At 46.2% G+C, this 22,816-nt stretch overlaps 1 protein-coding gene across 6 annotated transcripts in view; it reads left to right on the plus strand.

The window, feature by feature from the left end:
- LOC111149436 (lysine methyltransferase 5B) overlaps window positions 1–22,816 on the plus strand; it is a 51,940-nt gene that overhangs the window by 12,106 nt on the left and 17,018 nt on the right. For 3 of the 6 annotated variants that reach the window (XM_022506511.1, XM_022506508.1, XM_022506510.1), the window contains exons 2-7: window positions 6,641–6,876; window positions 12,691–12,838; window positions 16,171–16,239; window positions 20,404–20,569; window positions 20,774–20,883; window positions 22,541–22,707. In XM_022506511.1, the coding sequence (XP_022362219.1) occupies window positions 6,717–6,876; window positions 12,691–12,838; window positions 16,171–16,239; window positions 20,404–20,569; window positions 20,774–20,883; window positions 22,541–22,707 (820 nt within the window). In that variant the 5' untranslated portion in view covers window positions 6,641–6,716. Of the gene's footprint in view, window positions 1–6,640; window positions 6,877–12,690; window positions 12,839–16,170; window positions 16,240–16,535; window positions 16,914–17,501; window positions 18,112–20,403; window positions 20,570–20,773; window positions 20,884–22,540; window positions 22,708–22,816 lie in introns of those variants that run through there. The other 3 variants (XM_022506512.1, XM_022506514.1, XM_022506513.1) reach the window with 3 other exon arrangements.

The raw sequence follows: 22,816 nt of genomic DNA on the forward strand, positions 1-22,816 counted from the left end.
GGGGGGGGGGGCGGTGTGCGCGCGCGCATCTCCTACCTCAGTGGTATTATTATAGAAAAAGTTTCCTTTTTTTTTTTAAGGTTTTTTTTATTTTTAAGTAATCTCTACACCTGGTGTGGGGTTCGAACTCATGCTCCACTGGTTGAACTAGCCAGGTGCCCCCAAAAAGTTTCCTCTTTAAATACAACTCTCAATCTTTAAATACTTTCTTCTTTAAGTGCAACTCTTAGTTTAGAGGGTTTTTTCTTTTTTTTTTTTTTAAGATTTTATTTATTTATCTGATAGAGGGAGACACAACAACAGCAAGAGAGGGAATACGCAAGGGGAGTGGGAGAGGGAGAAGCAGGCTTCTCGCCAAGCAGGCAGCCTGATGCGGGGCTCGATCCCAGGACTCTGGGAGCATGACCTGAGCTGAAGGCAGATGCTCAGCAACTGAACCACCAGACGCCCCAGTTTAGTGGTTTCCAAGTACGTTTTGTGTTATCACAAATTGCCTGCCTTTTTAAAAATTTATATTTGAAAGTAAAATCTGAAGTAGGTGCTTCCTTCCCCACCTGTTCGTCTGGTGAAGCCGCGTGAGGTGAATCCTCCTTTCCTGCTGACTTCAGAGTGGGGGAGCCTCGGGGGACTGGCGCAGTCTGTCCTGGGGTGCCGGCGCGGCCGGGTGGCCATTCTTGTGGCCGCTCTAAAGGAGAGGGAGCAGAGCCGTGGCCGCGCCCTCAGGAGCTCCACCTGTTACACGCAGATGGTCTTATCACTCTGGTAGAAAACGAATCTTTTTTTTTTTTTTTTTTTTTTTTAAGATTATTTATTTGACAGAGAGATCACAAGCAGGAGAGAGGCGGGCAGAGAGAGAGGGGAAGCAGGCTCCCTGCTGAGCTGAGAGCCTGACACGGGGCTCGATCCCAGGACCCTGAGATCATGACCTGAGCCCAAGGCAGAGGCTTTAACCCACTGAGCCACCCAGACGCCCCTCATTTATTTATTTGAGAGAGAGCATGAGAGGGGAGAAGGTCAGAGGGAGAAGCAGACTCCCTGTGTAGCTGGGAGCCCGATGCGGGACTCGATCCCAGGCCTTTAGGATCATGACCTGAGCCGAAGGCAGTTGCTTAACCAACTGAGCCACCCAGGCGCCCCCTTAAGACTCTTTCTACTCGTTATTCCTTACATTCCCCTCTGCCATCTGACTCTTCACCAAAAGCCCATGTTTCAAGACATCACGCCCATTTTAGAAGTTCTCAGTCGTCTCAGAGCGGGGCTTACGATCGTCAGCGGCCCATCCTGTCCCTGAGTTTCAGCTCTTGCAAGAGAGTTTGGCCTTGTGAGCATCTGCAGCCGTGCCCAAGGGGGTCACTCCCTTCCTGAAGCTCTGATTCCTCATTTGCTCTTGCTCCTCCTCCCTCACTAGTTGCCCCTTCCAGTATCCTTTGCTGCTGGTTTCTCGTCTGGAGGGCTACCCCCTCTGTCCTTAGACTTCTGTCATCTGTCTCGTCTCATGAGTGCTCCGACCAGCCTGGCCGGTACTCCAGGCCCTTGTATCCCGCAGCTCATTCGCCATCTCTGCTTGGTTTCCGCTGGGCATCTCACACGTGACCAAAGCCAAACTACTGCACCCCAACCCTCCCAAAACCCAAGCTTCCTGTAGTCTTTGCCGTCTCTGTGGAAAGCGTCCTTCAATTCGGAAGCATATTAGACTCCTCTTTCTTTCACAGATCCTGTCTGTCTTCGAACCTACCCTCGAACCTTCAGAAGAGATCTCAAACCCAGCTGCTTCCCACCACCTACCTATGCTGCTCCCAGCTCCCAGTATCCTCTGGTTCATTGCAGTAGCCTCTTAACTGGTGCCTTCTCTTATGTTCTCCAGTTACTAGTAGCAGCATTAGATCTGCGTTTTGTTTTGGTTTTTTTGTTTTTTTGTTTTTTTGTTTTTTTTAGCATTTATTTGTGAGGTTTTCTCCAAACAGCAAGCAGCTAGCATGGGCCTTTAAAATGGTAACTTGGACCACATCATTCCTGCTTTCCGTCTCCCTGAGTGTTCATGCCCAAGTCTCAGCAGTGGCTTTGAGGCCCTCTGTTACACGTTCTAGCGGTCCGTCTGACCCTCCCTCATGCCCCTGCCCCGCTCACCCCACTACGGCCACACTGGGCACCGGGCTGGTCCTCCGCACACCCACTGCTTCTCCCCCTCCCCGACTTTGTGCTCGCTCTTTGCTGGGGCATGTTATGTTCTCCGTTGCTGCCTGGCTTCCCCCCTCCCCCACACTACCTGGAACACTCCCCGCTGCCTAGAAACTGCTGTTTTCTCCCAGGTGCTTGCAGTGATGTGTTACTTCTAGAGATTTCTTCATTAGAATATAAGCACATATGAGGGCAGAAACCTGTTTCTGTTCTTTGCTATATCCTCAGGGCCTGGAACCAGAATATAGTAGACGTCTAATAATTTTTCTAATGCTTTTACACACATGACCCTTGAATGCCCCCATGCAGTCAGAATTCCACGTACAACTTTTGACTTTTTTTTTTTTTTTAAGATTTTATTTTTTTGTCAGAGAGAGAGAGAGACAGCGCGGGCAAGCACAGGCAGACAGAGCGGCAGCAGAGGCAGAGGGAGAAGCAGGCTTCCTGCCAAGCTAGGAGCCCGATGTGGGACTCGATCCCAGGACACTGGGATCATGACCTGAGCCGAAGGCAGCTGCTTAACCAACTGAGCCACCCAGGCGTCCCCAACTTTTGACTTCTTAAAAACTCAACTACTAACAGCCTCATGTTGACCGGAAGCCTTGTAGACAAAGTAACTGGTTAACACAAATTCTGTATGTTGCTGTGTTACACACCGCGTTCTTACAGTAATGTAAAGCTGCAGAAGACGTTATTAAGAAAATCGGGCCCCTGGGCGACTCAGCGGGTTAAAGCCTCTGCCTTCGGCTCAGGTCATGATCCCAGGGTCCTGGGATCGAGCCCCGCATCGGGCTCTCTGCTCTGCGGGGAGCCTGCTTCCTCCTCTCTCTCTGCCTGCCTCTCTGCCTACTTGTGATTTCTCTCTGTCAAATAAATAAATAAAATCTTTAAAAAAAATCATAAGGAAGAGAAAATACATGTATAGTGCTGTACTGTGTTTATTTAAAAAAAATTCACAAAGAAGTGGACCCACAGAGTTCAAACCCATGTTGTTAAGGGTCAGTTGTATTGGGAAATCAGAACAGAGAGAGATTTGTAGTTGATGCCATTTAAAGAGTGGCCAGTACTCCTTTCTTGAAATTTTTTTCTGCCTATTTTGGGATAAATTCCGGGTAATTTTTGCTCGTAAATATAGTTAGTGGCCGCTTAGCTCAGACCCTGTCAGCAAGTCAAGACCATGGTGGTGTTTCTCTGTGAGCCGTCTGGTCCCGGCCAGAGGGACTGCGCTCTGGCTTCTGTTGGGAGTAGACCTCCGTGGGCATCGGGAAGCCTGTCGGCCTTGCTAGCCACCCAGTGTCCTCAGCTTCTGCTTCGTCACAGTCTGTTCCAGCATGGGCTGTGGCAGTGTTTGAAACTCCATCTCCCGCTTCAGTGCGGACGCGTCCTTTCGGCGTGTGCGCTTGCCGGAGAGCCGTGCCGACCAGCGGGCGCCGCACTCGGGCGGGCAGAACGATCGTGCCCAGTTCGTAGGATATATGTTCATTTTGAGCTAGAAATTTTTTCTTAAGATTTTATTTATTTGAGAGAGAGAACACGAGCAGGAAGAGGGGCAGAGAGAAAGAGAGAAGCAGACTCCCCACTGAACACGAGAAGGGGCTCGATCCGAGGGCTCAGCGATCACGACCTGAGCCAAAGGCAGACACTTAACCGACTGAGCCACCCAGGCCCCCCTTGAGCTAGAAATGTATAAGCCGCTCCCAAATTTCCTATAGTTTCACTAGAACTGGTTTTACAGGAAAATTCATTTGTGAACGTAAATGAAGTTTTTTGCCTTAATGACAGCCGCTGTTACCTGAGCAAGTGGAGAGTGTGGAGCCTCTGCTGAGATGAACGCTGCCCCGCACGGCGCGCTCATCTAGTGAAATCAGCCGCGTTCTCTGATTGACGGGCTGACACCTTAGTATTTAAGTTCCAACAAAATAGTATCAGTTGACTGCAGTACAAATGACACGAAAGGTGATGAGTTTGCTCCGATTTGGGTAGATCGTTAATCCTCGGTTTAGTTGAAATTGTGTGTAAATTAGAGTGGATCTCGGGCTCTGTTGCATGAACTGGGCTGAAGTGTGCTGATTTATTGGCAAACTTTTCCTAATTCTCAGGGAAAAAATTAGGTCAATAGGTATAATTTCCTCAGCTTAAAATTTTGGCATCGCCCTTTACCCTAACAGATGATGGAGTGAACGAGTAAGCAGCTGAGAGCAGTGGCTCTCCCACAGGAGCTTACATCAGGACCTCGAGCGGGGCTGACTTAAGGACAAGCTGCTGGGCTTCGTCCGGGTTTTCTGCTTTTGATCTCTGAGTGAGGGTCGTGGTTGGGATTCAGGATTCTCCGAGGAGAGATGACTTGCTCTTTCTTTTCTCTCTTAATTCTCTCTGAAGCCACGTTGCTCCTTTCTCTCCCACGTGGTTCTGTTTTATGTCTCAGCGCTGAAGGGTGTTAGGACTCCTAAGTCCTGAAAACACATTCTTCCGCCATGCCCCAAAAACTGTGTCCTAGGAGGGCGTTCTTGAGATGGACTTCCTCAAGGACCAAAAGCACTTTACCTTCTCCTTCTTGTTCTTTTCCTCTGAAGGTGTGGAACTGGGGGGTGAAGCAGCAGGTGGAAGGGCAGGTCGTGGGCAGGTTGCTGTCCACAGTGGCTGCCATTCCTTGCCATGTCTTTGCCTGGCAGGGGGCGCGGGGGGCTTCACTTGCTGCCTTTAACAGAGAGGCGTCTTGAGAAAGAAGAGGACTGAAGAGGTCAGGCTATAACTTTAGTGTTTTACAGTTTAAAACAACGCAGAAATGAGTTCTGGGGGGTCTGGGTGGCTCAGTTGGTTAAGCGTCTGTTCTTGGTTTCAGCTCAGGTCCTGAGCTCAGGGTCATGGGAATGAGCCCCGAGTTGAGCCCTGTGCTCAGCAGGGAGTCTGCTTTGGATCCCCTCTCTCTCTCTCTCGTCCCTCCCCCCACTTGTACGCGTGCACATGTTTTCTAAAATAAATGAAGATTTTCAAAAAAAATAAATGTTTTGTATTTTTGTTTGGTACCATTAAAGGTAAGACCAGGTATACATTTCTAGAAGCACTTCAAGATAATGTATCATTTGTGTTTTTTGTGTTTGAAAAAAAATAAGGGAAATTGGCCTTTGGGGTAGGAGGAGATCCTCAGGCAAGTGCTGGGTTCTCCTTATTCTGCCACGGCCAATGGTGTGGCCGGGGCATGGGACCTCTCCGCCTCTGTGGTGTCCGTTCCGCCTGCAAATCGAAGGAGTTGTACTGGGATCTTAAAGCCCCTTTAGCTCTGAAGTTCTGCACTTTCTTATCCTGGAGCTCTTTTAGTCTGATTTACAATAAAACATAATTCCATAATGAGGCCATGCCACGGACATCCCTGTTCTCATTCCATGACCAGCAAAATGTAATCTGTTACACCCTTACTTCCAAAGGTCCATATAAATTACAGGCATCCCTCACCATCAAAATCATTCAGTTCCCAATTTCAGCTAATTAAAATTCAGATGGTGAAGGATATCTCTATTTTAGCAAATAGCGTTTCTCAATTTCTGTTGCTGTTGTAAAGGCAAACATTTCACGATGGGCAATGCTTTGCTATTTGAGTGTCAGTCCCTGAAACACCTTGATGGTTGGCTTCAAATTAACAACAAAAGACAAAGCTGTTGTGGACAAAACTGAACTTAGATACTTTTTCTTAAGTTCTCAGAACAGAAGAGAGAATAGTAGTTCTTGCACAGTTAACATACTGTTACCAAAGCGTGTCATTTGGGCAGATTGTTGCACTGTACCTAAGTCCCAGCATAACAAGGTGCAAAACGAACCTTCCTGGTGGCTGAGAGGGAAGTACTTGGAGCGTTTTCTATTCACCGGTCTCTGAGCACAGTGCAGGCGACGTGCACGGCAGTGAGCTCCCTGCCTGCGAAGTCGGGGTGCTGGAGGCCTCAGCACGGCACTGGATGGCTTGGGGTGCCAAGTGGTCTTTAAAGAGTGGAAACTTTAGTTACTAAATTACCTCCCCCCCCCCAAAAAAAAGGCTTTATTCTACACAGAGAGGTATGGGGTTCAGCCCTTGGCTGCCACCTTCCTCGTGGCTGCCCCCCGCGCCCGTGGGCTCCTCTCTCTTCCTCTTGGCACGGTTGTGTGTCCCCACCTGTTCCTCAATGAACTCGAGGGGGCACTTGTTCTTGGAGACCTCGAGCGGACCCATGGCACACCTTGGATCATGTCCACGCCGACTCAGTGTGCCCAGTGGGGCGCCCGCGATGGCTGAGGCTCGGCTGCTCCCGTCCTTCCCTCCTCGCTGCCCCAGCGGAGCACCCCGCACCCTCAAGGCCACGGGCGGGCGGGGTTGGCTGCTGCTCCTCCGTGGCTCCCGGCACCGAAGCTGTCATGCCTTGTAGGGTCCGGGTAGTGTGGTCATCTGTGTATTTACCTCCCGGTTCTGTTTTCCATATTTTGTCTCTGTCAGGAGAGAACGTTGGAATTATTCTCTGAGCTATCTGAAGAGAGCGACTCAATGCACCTGGGTCAGGCGGTCTGTGGGCATGAAGTGGTTGGGAGAATCCAAGAACATGGTGGTGAATGGCAGGAGGAGTGGAGGCAAGTTGTCTAATGACCATCAGCAGAGTCCGTCAAAATTGCAGCACCCGGGCAAGGAGGCCACGAAGGCCGGCAGACACGCGGTTGAGAGGAGGTCAAACAGATGTATGTACACAGCACAACTGTCCTTCTTTTCATGGTCATCTGGGCAGGCATTCTTTGCAGCTTGGAATGTGTATTCTGACTTTCCCGAACCCTTGTTCGTGTTCTCACAGTTAAAGTGGCATGTTTTTACCCTTTCAAAGTTAAAACAGTTTTTATTAGCACCTGATGTGCGTACCTCTCGTGTAACGCTTAACATGATCACTGTCGTTACGCTCTTAGATCCATGATCCAAGTTACATTTTGTAGAATGTGTACCTAAGTGCTCAGTCCGTTCTGTAAAAAAATATTCAAGAGCTGCCACTGGATTTCTTGCAAGTTCAAACTGTATTTTTTACATCTGATGTTAAGTGTAAGTATGTTTTTCTTTGAAAGCTTAGCAATATGTCATCAAGTCCGCTGTTCAGAGGAAGTGGACTTTAGGGCACCGTCCCAAACTGTCACCATTGTTTCTGTTCACACGGGCTGAACAGTCATTTATCCGGACACGGGAGTGCCGGGGATGACGAGCGACTTTTGTACCTCGCTACCTCCTGGCTTACTGCTGAGAGTTCTGAGAGCAGGAACGTGCCCCAGCATAACTGTGCACCTGAGTAGGCAGCTGGATGAAGGTATCCGAGGGGGACAGCCATGGTAAGGAGGACAGCTTTCTCTGTTCCGGCTTTTCCCGAGGTTGTTAGCCACCTTCCAGGAGAGCCTAGTTTGCGTTGCCGCTGGCCTGTCCGGAGGCGAGCTGGGTTTGCCTGGGACCTGAAGCAGTTTCGGATACACTGCACCGGTTCTGACGGTGCCCTCCCTGCCGTCCAGACACTCACACACTTCACTGGGCCTGGGCTGCCCCCATTGCTTCCGTAGCAGCGCAGGTCACTGCGGCTGTGAAAACAAGGCAGAAAGCCCCGCTTGGGATAGGAGTTAGAGGGAGAGCCCAAAACTGAATAGATTCTCCTCCTCATGGACTCCTGCTCACCCCGGAGCATGTGATGGGAACCTGAAGGAAGCGAGAGGTGTCGTGGCCCTAGCTAGTGGTATTGCCTCTGGTCAGTGGATGAGGCAACTTTTTTTGGTTACTTTTCTTTGTTTTGCTTTTTCAAATGGCTTTTGGCCTCATTAGTTTCATTGTCGGCGGTACATAATGACACAGAGAATGATTGTTACATATGCTGCACTCTGCCAAGTGCAGACCAGTTCTGAGGACAGGCTGGGAAACCCCAGTGAGTGTGGAGATGGACAGCGTCACGCTGAGTGTGATTGCACAAGAGTGGTACAACGCGTCCTTAGTAGTTATAGCGACTTCACCTGACAGCAGAACTGCAAGGTACGTGACGCAGCAGCAGACAAAACTGAAGGGAGAAATAGAGAATTCAGCAGTAATTTGACTTCAGCTTTCAGTAATGAATTGAACAACCAGGCCAAAGACCAACGGGGAAGGAAGACTGAAACAGTACCCTAAACGAGTTCTTCCCGACAGATAGCTGTGTCACGCATCACCCCATGACAGCAGAACACACGTCCTTCTTCAGTGCACATGGAATGTTCTTCAGAGTCAGCCATAGGTTGGGCCATGTGACAAGCCTCAATAAATGTTGGAGGATTGGAACCGTACAGTGTATGTTCTCCAATTACAGTGGAGTAAAGTTAGAAGCGAGTAACAGAAATTTTAGAAAATCACAACAATTCGAGAAATTAAACAACACATTCCTAAATAACCAATGAATTAAAGAGGGAATCCAAGAGAAATGAGAAAGTACTTCAAGATGATTGAAAATGAGGATACAACATACTAAAACTTATAGGAAGAAGCTAAGGCAATGTCTAGAGGGAAATTTATAGTTGTGAACACCTGTATTAAAAAAGAAGAAAGATAACTCTTCATCGGTAACCTAACTTCTTACTTAAAACATCAGAAAAAGCAGAGAAAACTAAACACAAAGCAAGCAGGAGGAAGGGGATAATAGAGTAGAAATTTACAAAGTAGGGAAATAGACAGCAGAAAATCAGTAAAGCTAAAAGTTGAGTCTTTGAAAAGAGAAGAGGATCACCCGAATTAGCAAACCTTTACTCAAGACTAACCAAGAAAAAGAGAAGACTCGAGAAAGAAAAGCGGTGACATTACTACTGGCTCACAGGAATAAAAAAGGTTACAGCTCAATATTCTGAACACCTGGATACCAACACATGAGAGAACTTAGATGAAATGAACATATAAAGTAACAAACTACCAATACTGATTGAAGAAGAAATACAAAATCTAAATAAACCTGTAGCAAGTAAAGAGGTTGAATCCATAATTTGTAAAAAACACTACTAAGAAAATTGCAGGCCTGGATGGCTCTGTTGGTGAATACTGGCAGATATTTAAAGAAGAATTAACCCCAGTTCTTCACACACTGATCTGAAATACAGAAGAGAAGGGAGCACTTCCTCATTCAATGAGACCACTATTACTCTGCCGCCAAGACCAAAGATATCACAAGAAAAAATACCAGAAAAACAACAGACCAATTGATTTCTAATAAATGTGGATACAGAATCCTCACTAAAATAGTAACTAACCAAATCCAGCAAGAAGTGGGAAGGGTTCTATAGCACAAGCAAGTGGGAATTATCCCAGGAATGCAAAGTTGACTTAATAGCTGAAAATTAATGTAATACTACCGTATCAGTAATATGAAGGACAAAAACCATATGATCATTCCAGTAGATCAGAAAAAACATTTGACAGAATTCAGCAACACCCTTCCAGGGTAAAAACACTCGACAAACCAGGGATAAAATAATTAATTCTTCACCCCGATAAAGAATGTCTCCAAAAACCCACAGCTGATGTCCTGTTTAATGGTGAAAGATTAAATGCTTTTCCCTTAAGATCAGGGCTAAGATAAGAATATCTGTTTTCGTCACTTCTGTTCAGCATTGTGCTAGAGGTTCTAACCACAGCGCTTAGGCAAGAAAATTAAAAGGCATCCAGATTGGAAAGGAAGAAGTAAAATAATCTGTTTGCAGATGACATGATTGTGTGTATAAAAAATTCTGAGGAATCCACTTAAAACTATTAGAACTGATAAATGAGTTTAGCAGGATAGAATCAGGATGCAGACAATAAAAGTATAAAATTTATATTCTGAAAACTACAAGTCATTGTTGAGAGAAATTTAGAAAGACCTAACTAAATGGAAAGACATCCCATGTTCATTGATTAGAAAACTTGATATTGTTACAATGGCAGTACTCCCCAGGCGATCTACAGGTTGAACACAGTCCCTGTCAAAATCTCAGTTGGCTCCTTTGCAAAGAAATTGGCAAGCCAGTCCTGAAATCCTTGTGGAAATTCAGGGGACCCAGAGTAGCCAAAACATCTTGAAAAAGAACAAAGATGGCACACCTGCACTTCTCATTTTCAAAACTTCCTGCAGAACTGCAGTGTTATTATATTGGTACGTGGCTAGACACATATCCATGGAATAGAATCCAGAATCTGGAAATCAACCCTCACATCTGCAATCAGTTGATTTTCAACAGGCATACCAAGAAAATTAATTGAGGAAAGAATGGTCTTTCAATAAATGATGCTGAAAAATTGGGTATCTACATGCAAAAGGATGAAGCTGGACCCGACTTCACACTGTGTGTGAGAAATTAATCAAATGGATCAAAGACCTTAAGTATAAAATTCCTAGAGAACATAAGCACATATTTTCATGACTTTGGATTAGGCAGTGGTTTTTTAGGACACTGAAAGCACAAGGAACAAAAGGAAAAATAAAGATAAATGGAAATGCATTAAAGTACGGACTTTTGTGCTCTAAGGGATAACCTCAAGACCATGAAAAGACAACTCACAGGATGGGAGGGAAAGAAATTTTCTTTTCATATCCTGTATCCGATAAAGGACTGGCATTTAGAATATACAAAGAACTCTTACAAGTCAGCAGGAAAAGACAAACTCCAATTCAGAATGAGCAAGGGAATCTGCATAGATATTTCTCCAAAGATACACAAATGGCCAGTACGTGAAAAGATGCTTAAAATCATTAGTCATCCGAGAAATGCAAATCAAAACCACAAGATACCACTTCACAGCCGCCAGAATGTGTCAAACTAAATCTAAAAGGACAGATAGTAGCGGATGTTGGTGATGATGTGGAGAATTTAGGAACTGTCATACACTGCTGGTGGAATGTAAAATTGTGCAGCCACTTAGGAAAAGTCTGGCAGTTTCTCAGAAGGTTAAACACAGAGTTACCATATGACCTAGCACTTCCACTCCTAGGTGTGTGCCTGAGAGAATGGAAAATATAGGTCTACACAGAGACTTTTACATGAATGTTCATAGAAACATTATTCATAACAGCCCGAAAGTGGAAACAGCCCAGTGTCCATCAGCTGATGAATGAACTAACAAAAGACGATTTGTCCACACAATGGAATGTTATTTGGCCTATAATAAGGAGCAAAGTACTGCTGTGTGGTCCCACATGGATGAACCCTGAAAACATCATGCTAATTGAAAGAAGCCAATCACAGAAGACCTTATATTGGATGATTTCATCGATAGGCAATTTGCAGACCAGGCAAATCTGTAGAGACAGAGAGTAGATCAGTGGTTGCTGGGGCTGAGGGAAGGGAAAATCAAGTGACTGCTGCTCATGGGTATGGGGTTTGTTTTGGGAATAATGAAAATGTGGTAGAATTGATTGTGGTGACGGCTACGCAATTCTGTGAATACATTAAAAACCATTAAACTGTGTGCTTTAAATGGGTGAATCCTGTGGTGTGTGAGTTACATTTCAATAAAGTAGAAAATACAACAACTTGGATACCTTTTAAATACCTACGTGCAAATGGTTTGATTCCAAAACATACACCTGCCTTTCCATAGGGCCTTCCGTATGTTTAGTGTTAAATTTGGTTTTTTGAGAGAGTGAAGAAAAGGTTACCTCTCACTGGGTCCTTCATTCTTCCATGCCTTACTTGTGAGAGGTTTAAAGTTACGCTGTTGGCATAACTACATGGCTGAAAAGACCGTCCCTGACCTACGGAGCCAACGCCAGTCAACACTGATGAAACTTCACCCAGACGAGGGTGGCCTTCCCGTTCCCTGTCTGCGCGGTGTCTTCCGCCACCAGACCCAGTTAGTTCCGTTAGTTACCTCGGGCACTTCCCTGCTGGTATCCATCCGTTCAAAGTCTGTTTCAAATAGGTCGGAAATCGGCCTGCGATTCTCTGTACTGTTTTCCCCGCTCCTGCCACCTAAATCCTTAAGTCGCAGGCGAGCTTCCTAACCGGTGGGCCTCTGCCGCCGGCCAAGTGGGGATCGTTCTCCTCTTCCTGCCCCCAAAGCAGGAAGGTGAAGTAGCGTCCTCCGGACTCCTTTTGCTCCTGGAGAGCCACCCTGCTGGCACTCACTGTGGAGCCCGTCCTGTGCTCTTCCTGGGTCCTCGCCCCTCCCCCCAGCCGCAGTGGCCCTTGACGCGGTCTTGCTGTGGTGATGGGCATTCGCTCATCCCTGTTCCTGTCTCCCGGGAAGGGCCCACATGGCCTGTGAGCCCAAGATTCTCTCACCTGGTCAGACCCTGTTCTTGGGAACCCTGTTCTTGGGAACCCTGATCCTGTCATCTCCTAACCACAGGACTCTGTAATTCACCATGTTTGGTTCCCTGTTTATGCAAAAGGTACTCAGTCCTTAATTAAACAGATTGAAACAAGTGGTTTCAATTCTTAATTACTAGCTTGAGAGGGCAGTGAAGCTAAAGGCTTTACGGGTAAATAGAAGTCGTCGTCCATTTGAGTTAACTTTTCTTTCTTTCCTTTTCATAGGTAATGGTAATTCGGGATTTGAAGGGCAGAGCCGATATGTACCGTCTTCGGGAATGTCTGCCAAGGAGCTCTGTGAGAATGACGACCTGGCGACCAGCTTGGTTCTTGATCCCTATTTAGGTTTTCAAACACACAAAATGAATACTAGGTAATTGTGAGTCTTTATCCTGAAGTGGAGCAGATGATGATGTTGAATTTAAGAAAAGAGTTGCTAATTTTACTTCTAGTCAGAATTTAAAATGACATTAAAGGAGATTTTCTATATGTGAGCCAAGAAAAGCAACAAAAGCTTCTAAGGGTCTTGTCAGTTTTAATTCCGTGTTCTTATTTTATCTCAGGCTGTTTCTATTAAAATATAAAGCCAGAGGAGCATCTCATATTCTGTTTTACATGTTAATGATAATCTCAGCTGAAAGAAAGATCTTGTGAAACCTTGAAAATGTATGTAATTTTTTTTCTGCTCAAAGTAGGTTCATCAGGGGTTTTTTCCCCCCATGATTTTATCATAGACTTTTCTTCTTTTAAATAATTGCAACTGTATATAGAAAATTTTGCCATCATGCTTAATCTTTGAGGTTCAGCTAATCATCGTAGAAGTGAATATTTTTGAAGACGTGCTTCTGTTCAGTACGCAGATGAGAGATGCATAAGTGCTTTATTGAGTATCACATGCCCTCTGTATGAGGTGGTATTATATTGCTTGTGAAATCTGTTATATTCTCTTAAACATCATCTTTCCCCCAAAAAAGACCATTAGAAAATTTCATAATTGCCACCAGACACTAAGTTCGAACTTCACAACTCTTCTTTACCTCTTGACTTGAGTTGGCAAAGGGTTTTCAAGGCTGGTGGAAGAGTGTTAACAGCAGGGACTAAGAATGTCAAGCCAGTTCTAGGCCCTGATCCCTCCCATCCTCCTCACACTTGCACTGATTTTTGTAGCTCAAGGGCCAGTGACAGCCCTAGAGGGACCTGATCACCAGGTGACTAGTCGCTGGTAGTGGGGTGAGGGAGGAACTGGTGAGTAAAGGTGATTAGAGGAAATCTTGTGCCATTTTTCCTGTTTTAATTCTGTCCCTTGCTAGAATTTAAAACAAGAGACCATATGATTCGTTTATCAATTATATTCTAAATCGAGAAAGAAGTAATTCAGATAAAAATGAGCCTTTGGTATTTTTTCCTTTTTCCTTTTTTTTTTAAAGATTTTATGTGAGAGAGAGAGAGAGGGAATGAACAGGGGGAGAGGGAGAAGCAGACTCCCTGCTGAGCGGAGAGCCTGACGTGGGGCTCAACCCCAGGACCCCGGGATCATGACCTGAGCTGAAGGCAGATGCTTAACCGACTGAGCCACCCAGAGGCCGCAAGCCTTTGGTATTCTCACGTGATTTCCCGTCATCATAGATCTTTCCTTTCCTTGCTAAAATGAAGTGACAAGTTGCCGTGGATTTGAAGACTTACTGAAACAGCCCCGGCTGTCAGAGGGACAGAGACCTAGATTTTCTAAGCAGGCAGGTGGATGGCTGGTCTAGAAAGTCAACAGGACCGGATGCCCTAGATCCATTTAGAATCTGATTTGGATTGTTTTGAGTCCATTTCCCTTCTTTCCCCAGTGAGGCCGGTGCCCGTTCTCCTGGAAGGTCCTGATAATATTTCAGAAACGTGACTCACTTTCACATAACAGTCTGAGAGATACTCTGGGTATTACTGCAAAGGCCCATAATTATGACCCAGAGTCATCAAGAACGAGAAGAATGAACATGACATTCATCATGCCTTGTATACTGAAACACGGGAACACATAAGCTGTCTTAGAAAGCATTGCATCAGAATTAAATTGTTTTCAGTGGTTTAGGAAAGAATTCCTGTGTATTCACTTCCCTCTCCCCAGCCATTTGTTCCAAAGATGAACTTCTGCAGTAGGAGATGACTCCGATTTTTAAATAAAAGTCCTCCTTGACGACTGCTTCCCACACTTAGTTTACACGTGAGTCACTTGGGGAGTCTTGTGCAGGCGCAGTTTCTGATTCAGGAGCTGTGGGCTGGGGCCTGAGACGCTCCGCTTGTAACAAGCTTCCGCCTGTGCTTGGAATAGCAAGGTCCTAGGCCGTCTGACCTACTGAGCTTTGTCATGATGTCGTCAGTGTTAAAAAGTTCCTTATCGGTAGTTTCCTAGGCTCATGTGAAAACGTGCGGTCTGGGGCATCGGGTGGCATAGTGAGTTGAGTGTCCGACTCTTGGTTTCAGCTCAGGGTGTGATCTCGGGGTCGTGGGATTGAGCCCCGCTTCGGTCTCCGCACTCAGCCAGGAGTCAGCTTGAGACTCTCTCCCTCTCTCCCTGCTTCTCCCTCCCTCTCTGCCAGCCTCTCTGCTTCCTTGTGCTCTCTCTGTGTCTGTCAAATAAATAAATAAAATCTTAAAAAAAAATTCCCTAGCTGGCTCTCTTATGAATGTTTATGTTTTAATCTTGATAGATCCCTACATTTACGGACAAGTAAATCACGGTTATACCATGATTATCTAGAAATGGTATAAACAAAGTGGTAATTTCAATTTATTAGGAAATATTTAGATTTAGTTGACTTCTGTTAATTATGAATACGAATATGAATTATGAATATAATTATTTCATATGAATTTGAGAGCAGAGAGCAGAGTTGCTAGTCATGCCTCTGATTTTTTTTTTTTTTTTAATTGTCTCTGATTTTTTAAAAAGCGTATGGAGAGGGACAGCTGAGTGGCTCAGTTGGTTAAGCATCTGCCTTCAGCTCAGGTCACAATCCCAGGGTCCTGGGATCAAGTCCCACATCAGGCTCCTCTGCTTATGCTCTGTCTCTCTCTCTCTCTCTCTCTCTCTCTCTCTGACAAATTAATAAATAAATAAAATCTTAAAAAAAAAAAAAAAGGCACATGGAGAGGTGATAGTTTAAAGCAGGGGTGGATGCCTTCCTAATATCCCTTGTTGTAGGCGGCATGACCTGGAGGTTTCCATCTCCTGGGGAGTGGGGGGCACTGGGCAGGAAATAACACAATGAAGAAATGGGGAGAATCTTCCCAGGAATTTTGGAACTTTTCTCTATTTTTCTAATCCAATTTATACTAAGGCCTGTCTTACCCTTTGCTGTGACCATCTAATTTTGTTTATTTATATATTTGACTTTAATATCCATTGTGGGGTGAGAATTTATAAATCACTTTAAATGTGACTTTAAAATCAAGTGCTTGATTAGAAAAAATAAAGACATTTTTAGGCGTTCTAACTTAATGTGATCGAGGGGGAGAGGATGTCATGTGGGAAGGAGAATTTGGGCATCTCAGCCTTTGTTACTGTGCTGAGTCTGCCCACAGCTTCCCAGAGCTCTTGGGTGTCACAGTGTGGTAAGGACTTGTGGGATGACGACTATTGTAAGTCTGTTTAGAAGTTATAAATACAACTTATACAAATAGTTTTTATCATTGTTGTTTGTTTTTGCATTTATATAGCGCCTTTCCTTCGAGGAGCTCAAGGCATTTTTCAAAATCTGACAGTTTTCCTCACAACAACCCTGTGAGGTAGGTAGAGCACGTTACGAACAGTAAGAAGATACCAACTAACCTGTGTCAGTCCGTGCCGCGTTCCTTTAAGTAATTGGAGGTGTCAGCATAGACACGATTTTTAGAGCATTTTGCAAACCGTTTAAAATAGTTTGATGTTAGTAATAGCTGCATTTAAAAAACCACTTGTACTCCACAACAGGGTAATTTTAAGAGAAAGCATTCAGCAAAAGATCAGGAGTCACCCCTGGGATTAGCTGAGCACTGAGTGCAGGACTCAGCCAGGTATGTCTCTGGTGGTCGTTTCCTTTCAGGTCCAGAAGGAATGAGGAGCTGTGGCTCTAGCATGATTCCTCAGCGTCTGCCAACTGTCCGTGTGCAGTCGAACTTTCTTCAGAGGGGGAAATGTGTTCGCAATGTTGCCTCACGGTCTTATTTTATACCTTAAATATTTGAGCATTTTCTCTCTCTTCCTCCCTCCTTCCCTTGCCCCCTTTTTTCTGTCCCCCTCCTCTCTCGCCCTCCCTCCAGTCAGCTCTTGGGTGTACATGCTAATGGAAGGGCACAGTAGTACAGCTAACACACATCTGCCGCTTCCCTTCATTGCCACAGTGGTCCCTTGGGTTTGGAAACAGAAAAACCAAATAGCAAGAAAACCTGGGAAGTCAGTCTCTGGAAAGAGTGGGGAACAGGTGTGTGGGAGTGTGAATTCATGTTTCTTTCTGCCCTTTTTAATAATAAATGATTTAAGTGACATATTTTTGTATTTCTTATACCAGCCATGGATCAGACATGTGGGAAGAGAAAAACGTTTGGTTCACTTAAAGTTGTAAAGTTTGTATTAAGAGAGGGAAGAAGGACATACTGATTTGGAAATGCCAGAGACCTGTCTCTTGTCTGCCCTACCATGCCATTTGCCACCCCCCCAGATACCAAATTCAAAAGTAGATATTTGAGTCCACTCCCAGTCTCTGGCTGGGCCCTGCTGTGCTCAGTGGCGAATGCAGGTCAAATCCTCTTCTGATCATGAAACAGCAGAGGGCCCTCAGAGTCTGCGTCAGAGAGTGGGACTGGGCACGAGGCCTTGGTAGTAATAGTCCCTCCATTAACAGCCCTCATTAGGCCTTGTTTTCCTCACTGATGAACAAGAGCTTCGTTTCGCATAACCTAAATATTCTTCCAGCTCTAAGAACTGTGGTGTGAGGGTAGTTTTGTACAGTTTGCATGGTAGGTTTAGAACGATTGTGGTTAAGGAGAGGACAAAGGGTATTTTTCTCCTCAGTAATAGAAAAAATCGTTCACTTTTTTCTACGGTTTTCAGTGCCTTTTGCTCTGGCCCTGTTAGTTGTAACAATTATGTTACTCAGTAATTTATCTCCCCGCAGTATCTGTTGTAATGGGCTTTGACTTGAACTGCCAGCCGGGTGGTTTTGATGTGCCCCTATAGGGTCATCGAAAACCTGTTCCGTCCCCTTCTGTCTGCACCCAGAACCGTCTCTTCCTCCTTTGCCTCACTGTCATTTCACGCCTGTGGCAGCCAGCTGAGACAGTGGGTTTGGACAGGAAATTCCATCTAATGTGAAATGGAGGTCCTCGCCAGTGGGTAGCAGCAGGGGACAGTTGCAGGGGTTTTGTTTGTGCTCGAAGCAGTCGAAGTCGGGAACGCAGAAACGAAGTGGGCGCGGGAGACCCAAGACAGACTGCCCCCGGACCGACGGCCGGTTGTCTCGGGTCGGTTTCAGCGTGTGAGTTCCTTGGCATCGTGGACAAAGAGGAAGCAGAACCAAGGAGAGCTGGCGGGCGTTTTCAGAGAGGGAGGGCGGGTGCCCCGCAGTGGAGCGCGCACAGAAAGCCTGTCGGGAGGAGCCAGCCTCCATTTCTCCGTTTCAGGTCTGTAGCTTACTTCTGACGCCTTCTTAGGAGCTTGAGGTGGATTTAGCCCTGACTTGGGCTTGCTTTCTAAGGCGTCGAGTCGTCGGGTCAGTTTAAAGCGTGAAACTCGGTTCCCTGCCGCCGACATCGCAGGCGACTGCTCGCTTCTGCTCTAAGTGAACGCTGGCTTTTCTGCTTCCTCCTCAAAACGTCCTCTCTCTCCCGTCCTCTCTTTCCCGCCATTTCATAGTCTGTCGTGCTCGAGGAGCTGTGCCCGAGCCGACAGCTGCCGTTTGTGTCCTTTCTCTGCAGGGAGCTTCCCAGTGCCGCGCTGGGGCCAGGAGGGTTCAGGTCTTCTAAGAAGGCCAGTCTTGACGAGGTCTCTTGTGGTGGCTGCGAGTGAGCGGTTTAATATTCTGTCGGTGTGGAAGTGTGGATGTTCCCACAACTCTGCAGGGGATTTTGTAGATCGTTTTAGCAGTGGTTCCCCGAAACCCTATCCCGACAGCCCAGAGACCTTCTGAGTTGTTTAAAGGACTTGCACTCGCCTGCCTGTGAGAGCTGGTGTGCTGATTGATTGGAATGGAAAATAATATAGGGCATTGTCCCTTTGGTCGTGTGATCTCTCCGGGGTGCGCCTGGAGTCTCGCTCATAGTTCCGCTCACTGGCTGTGGGAGGCTAACTGACACCTGAGGCTGTGGCTTGTTGGTTCCCGGCGGGGGTCGGCTTGCATTTCCAGAGTGGAGGTCCTCTAGGGGTCCTGTCCAGTAAACAGCACTCCCCCCACTCAGGGGCTCACGTCTACCCTCTTCTTTGTTCTAGCACTTTCCCTCAGTGTTGCTGGCCAAGCAGAATCCCTCAGCCCCTGTTCAACTCTTTGAATCCACCCGCGTTAAGATCCTCTGCTTCAGCTTCCCTCACTCCACCTGCCGCCGCCGCTGTCCTCACTGCTCAGTCACTGAGCAGGGACTTACCTTACCCTTAGTTGCAGTCGCCACACTTGGAAGCGCTGTCGGCTGTGGTTTGTACCCTGTTCCCTTGCAGTAGTGGAGCCGTGCCCCTGCTTAGCGGCTGGGTGCAGGTGTGTGTCTCTTAGTCCCAGAGGGTTTTTCCATTCAAGAGCAGCAGTCGTGTCTTCTCTCATATTTTTTTCCACACCAGCTGTGTACTCAGCACCTAGTAAAGAATGCTTGGTGAGGTGCTGTGGCTTGAAATCTCACTGACATGTGAGGAGGGCCTGTGTGATGACTTACCTGGAAAAAAGTTCTGCTTGGATTCTCCCCGTGCTGGAGTTAGTGCCAGATCTTACTTCCACGTTCATGTGCTCAGGGTTCACAAGACATGCAGTTTTAATTGTTGGAGTAAGATGCGTAGTTCAAATACATTTTCATCTCCACCACTAATAGTTTCTTCTTAACAGTTTATTTGAATAGCGGTCTAGCTCCTATTTTATTGTTGGACATTCCAAAAACAAAACAAAAGAACTTTATTTGGGAAAATAAACCAAAGGAAATTGACACGAGAAGAAATTTTAAAATTAAGATGCAAGTACACGTTTTACTGAGAGAACACAGCTTTAGAATAAGGGGCTTTACAGAGTCTTTCTCGGGCCACGATGGTGCAGTATTCTGAAGGCACGGCTGGTTTTACGTAGAAGCCCTTCAGGATTCTACCCCAGCGGTTTTTCCCTTTGAGGTCACCAGTTCAGCAGTATCCCCGCTAGAGTTGTGCGTTTTGCAAAACTCTCCTTCGCTCTCTGAATGCACTTATCAAAGATTGATTTCACGTGGGTGTTAGAATGTTAAGACGTGTTTCGGGAGCTCCTGGGATACTAGTTGGTTTGGGATTTTTCTAACTGTGCACATGGAGAATGTTGTTGACAGCATGACGTTGTTTGCTTCATTCCTCTGAAGCTCATTGCCTTGCACTCTTCTGGTTTGGTTCTGCATGTTTTTAAAAAATCTTGTCATTCTAACTCTCAGGTAGACGCGTTCTGTTCTAGATACTTTGTACCATCCGAAGTAGCTGGCTAGCGTGAGCCTGAGCCAGACAGCTTTCATCTGAGTCCTCTGGCCATTTCTCAGTTAAATGAGGTAACAGTAAATAAAAATATCGACATACAGTTTGAAGAAAGAGAAGTTCTAGTTTCTAGTGAGCACTATTACTTGAGCAGTAGTTATCAGGATTATTGATTATTGTCTTTTTTAAGTCTGGTTGTTTTTAGGTTATTATCTCTTATCTCAGGAGCTCACAGCAGTGTCCCAGGGATGATGACAGATAACTAAAGTGAATGTTTTGATTTTGTTCAGATTTCGGCCTATTAAGGGAAGGCAAGAGGAACTAAAGGAAGTCATTGAACGTTTTAAGAAAGATGAACACTTGGAGAAAGCCTTCAAATGTTTGACTTCAGGCGAATGGGCACGGCATTATTTTCTCAACAAGAACAAAATGCAAGAGAAATTATTCAAGGAACATGTAGGTTTATTGATAAGATTAATACTGTTTTTCTGTTTGGATAAGAGGAAACTAAAGCTTAAATTTTAGTGAATACTGAAACAACAGAGTTTGTTAATTATCTTAAATGTTTTACATTGTTGGTGATGGGTTGCTTTTTATAACTGAGCAAGTCTAATAGGATAAATGATTTGATACAAAGTTAATTTTTTTTTTCTGTTTTAGGTATTTATTTACTTGCGAATGTTTGCAACTGACAGTGGATTTGAAATATTACCTTGTAATAGATACTCATCTGAACAAAATGGAGCCAAAATAGTTGCAACAAAAGAGTGGTAACTATTATACTAGTATAAACCCATAGCTTCATTTTAATTAAAGGGCTCTCTTCAGTAACTGCGGAAGTGCCGAGAAACTTGTGGGAAGGAGTGAAGCCAGAGCTCACCATAAAGAAGTCAGGGCAGTGCCAGTGCCTTGGCCCAGTGACCTGGGTCAGGACAGCAAAATTAGAACTTTCACTTGAACCAGACCCTGTCCCTAAGCCACCGTACTGCTTGTCTTCTTTTTACTGAGCCTGAGCACAGCTCGGCGAAGAGGCTACTGAAAGCCTGTGGGCACCAGGGCTGGAGCCCCTGGCTTCAAGAGTCCATCTCCTGCTGGCCTAGAGGAAGGTGGCGTGTGAAGTCTTAATGATCCTAGGACTTTCACAGGTGGGAATGTTCTGCTCCATTGCCTGCCTAAATGTCCACACAGACATATGTGCCCGTGTAAGTCGGGTGGTGAAGTTGAGCCCAGGTAGGAGGAGGAAAGCCATTTAGGAGAGAGAGAATATGGGATTATGTGTTTCCTCTGATGCCTGTTCTTACGTTATCTCCCAGGAGAAGGAACATGTTGCCCCTCTCATAAGCTGCCTTTAGTCCCCTCAGTATTTTTTATAGCAAAAAGGTTAGAATCAGGTACCCGAGAATGGGATGGCCAAAGAGCAGTGCGCCCAGGCCTCTGGGATAGGCGTGTGCTCGTGAGCGTACGTGGGAGCATCTCGAGCCCAGTCCCCTGCTCCACAGGCTCCCCGTTTGTTGGCGGACGTTGGGCTTTGAGGTCTTGTCTTCTAGAACTGTGCTGTCCAGTGCAGCAGGCACAGCCACTTGCGGCTCAGTGTGAGCTGTCCGTGTGCTTTATGTGCCAGATGTTACATTAAACTGTAGTTCTCGTTATTTCTTCCATTGATGATCTGCTGGAATAGGACTGGGGGTATATTGGGTTAAAATACACAACAAAAAGTAATTCCACCTGGTCTTTCTTTTTTTTTTTAAGATTTTATTTATTTATTTGACAGATCACAAGCAGGCAGAGAGACAGATGTGGGGGTTGGGGAAGCAGGCTCCCTGCTGAACAGAGAGCCTGATGCGGGACTCGATCCCAGGACCCTGGGATCATGACCTGAGCCGAAGGCAGAGGCTTAACCCACTGAGCCACCCAGGCGTCCTGCTCTCTTCTTTCCTTAACGTGGCTGCTGGAACGCGGAGGATTGCGTGTTTGGCTTCCGTCATGTTTCTCTTGGATGGTGCTGCTCTAGAGGGTGGCATCCCAGTCCTGGGTCCCTGAGGCCTTTCCTCCTGCTTGTCTCTGTCTCCTTCATCCACTATCAGCAGGTTGTGTTCAGGGCCCCGGGTACTGGAGTCCTTCCCGCCTACAGAACACGACAGTGCGTGCTGCAGGGGACGCAGACCGGGGGGTGGCGCAGCTTCCGGCCTGGAGTGCCTCCCGGGCTCTCAGAGCAACCAGGCAGCTGCACAGGCAGCTGGGGCGCAAGGCAGGACGGGGCTGCCAGGGTGGGTGAGGACAGCCTGGTGGAGGTCCCGGGGCTCAGCTGATAGACACACAACTAGGCATTCTCAATTCCTGCTGTTGATTGGACAGGCTTATTTTATTAAAAAGAAGCCTTGTTATTTATAATTACTAGTAATTTTTAACATGACATATTTTAAATAGGAAACGAAATGACAAAATAGAATTACTGGTGGGTTGTATTGCCGAACTTTCAGAAATTGAGGAGAACATGCTACTTAGACACGGAGAGAACGACTTCAGTGTCATGTATTCCACGAGGAAAAACTGTGCTCAGCTCTGGCTTGGCCCCGCTGCCTTTATCAACCATGGTAAGCTGTGCTTGTCGGGCGGGCACGCGTGGCGGGCAGGACTGCTAAGACTTGGCCTGGCCTCGTCAGACCGCCTAAAACCTCGTCTCCCTGCGGAGGAGGTGGGCGA

This window comes from Enhydra lutris, unplaced genomic scaffold, assembly GCF_002288905.1.
Source record: "Enhydra lutris kenyoni isolate GAN:26980312 unplaced genomic scaffold, ASM228890v2 scaffoldscaffold22, whole genome shotgun sequence".
NCBI classification, from domain to species: domain Eukaryota; kingdom Metazoa; phylum Chordata; class Mammalia; order Carnivora; family Mustelidae; genus Enhydra; species Enhydra lutris.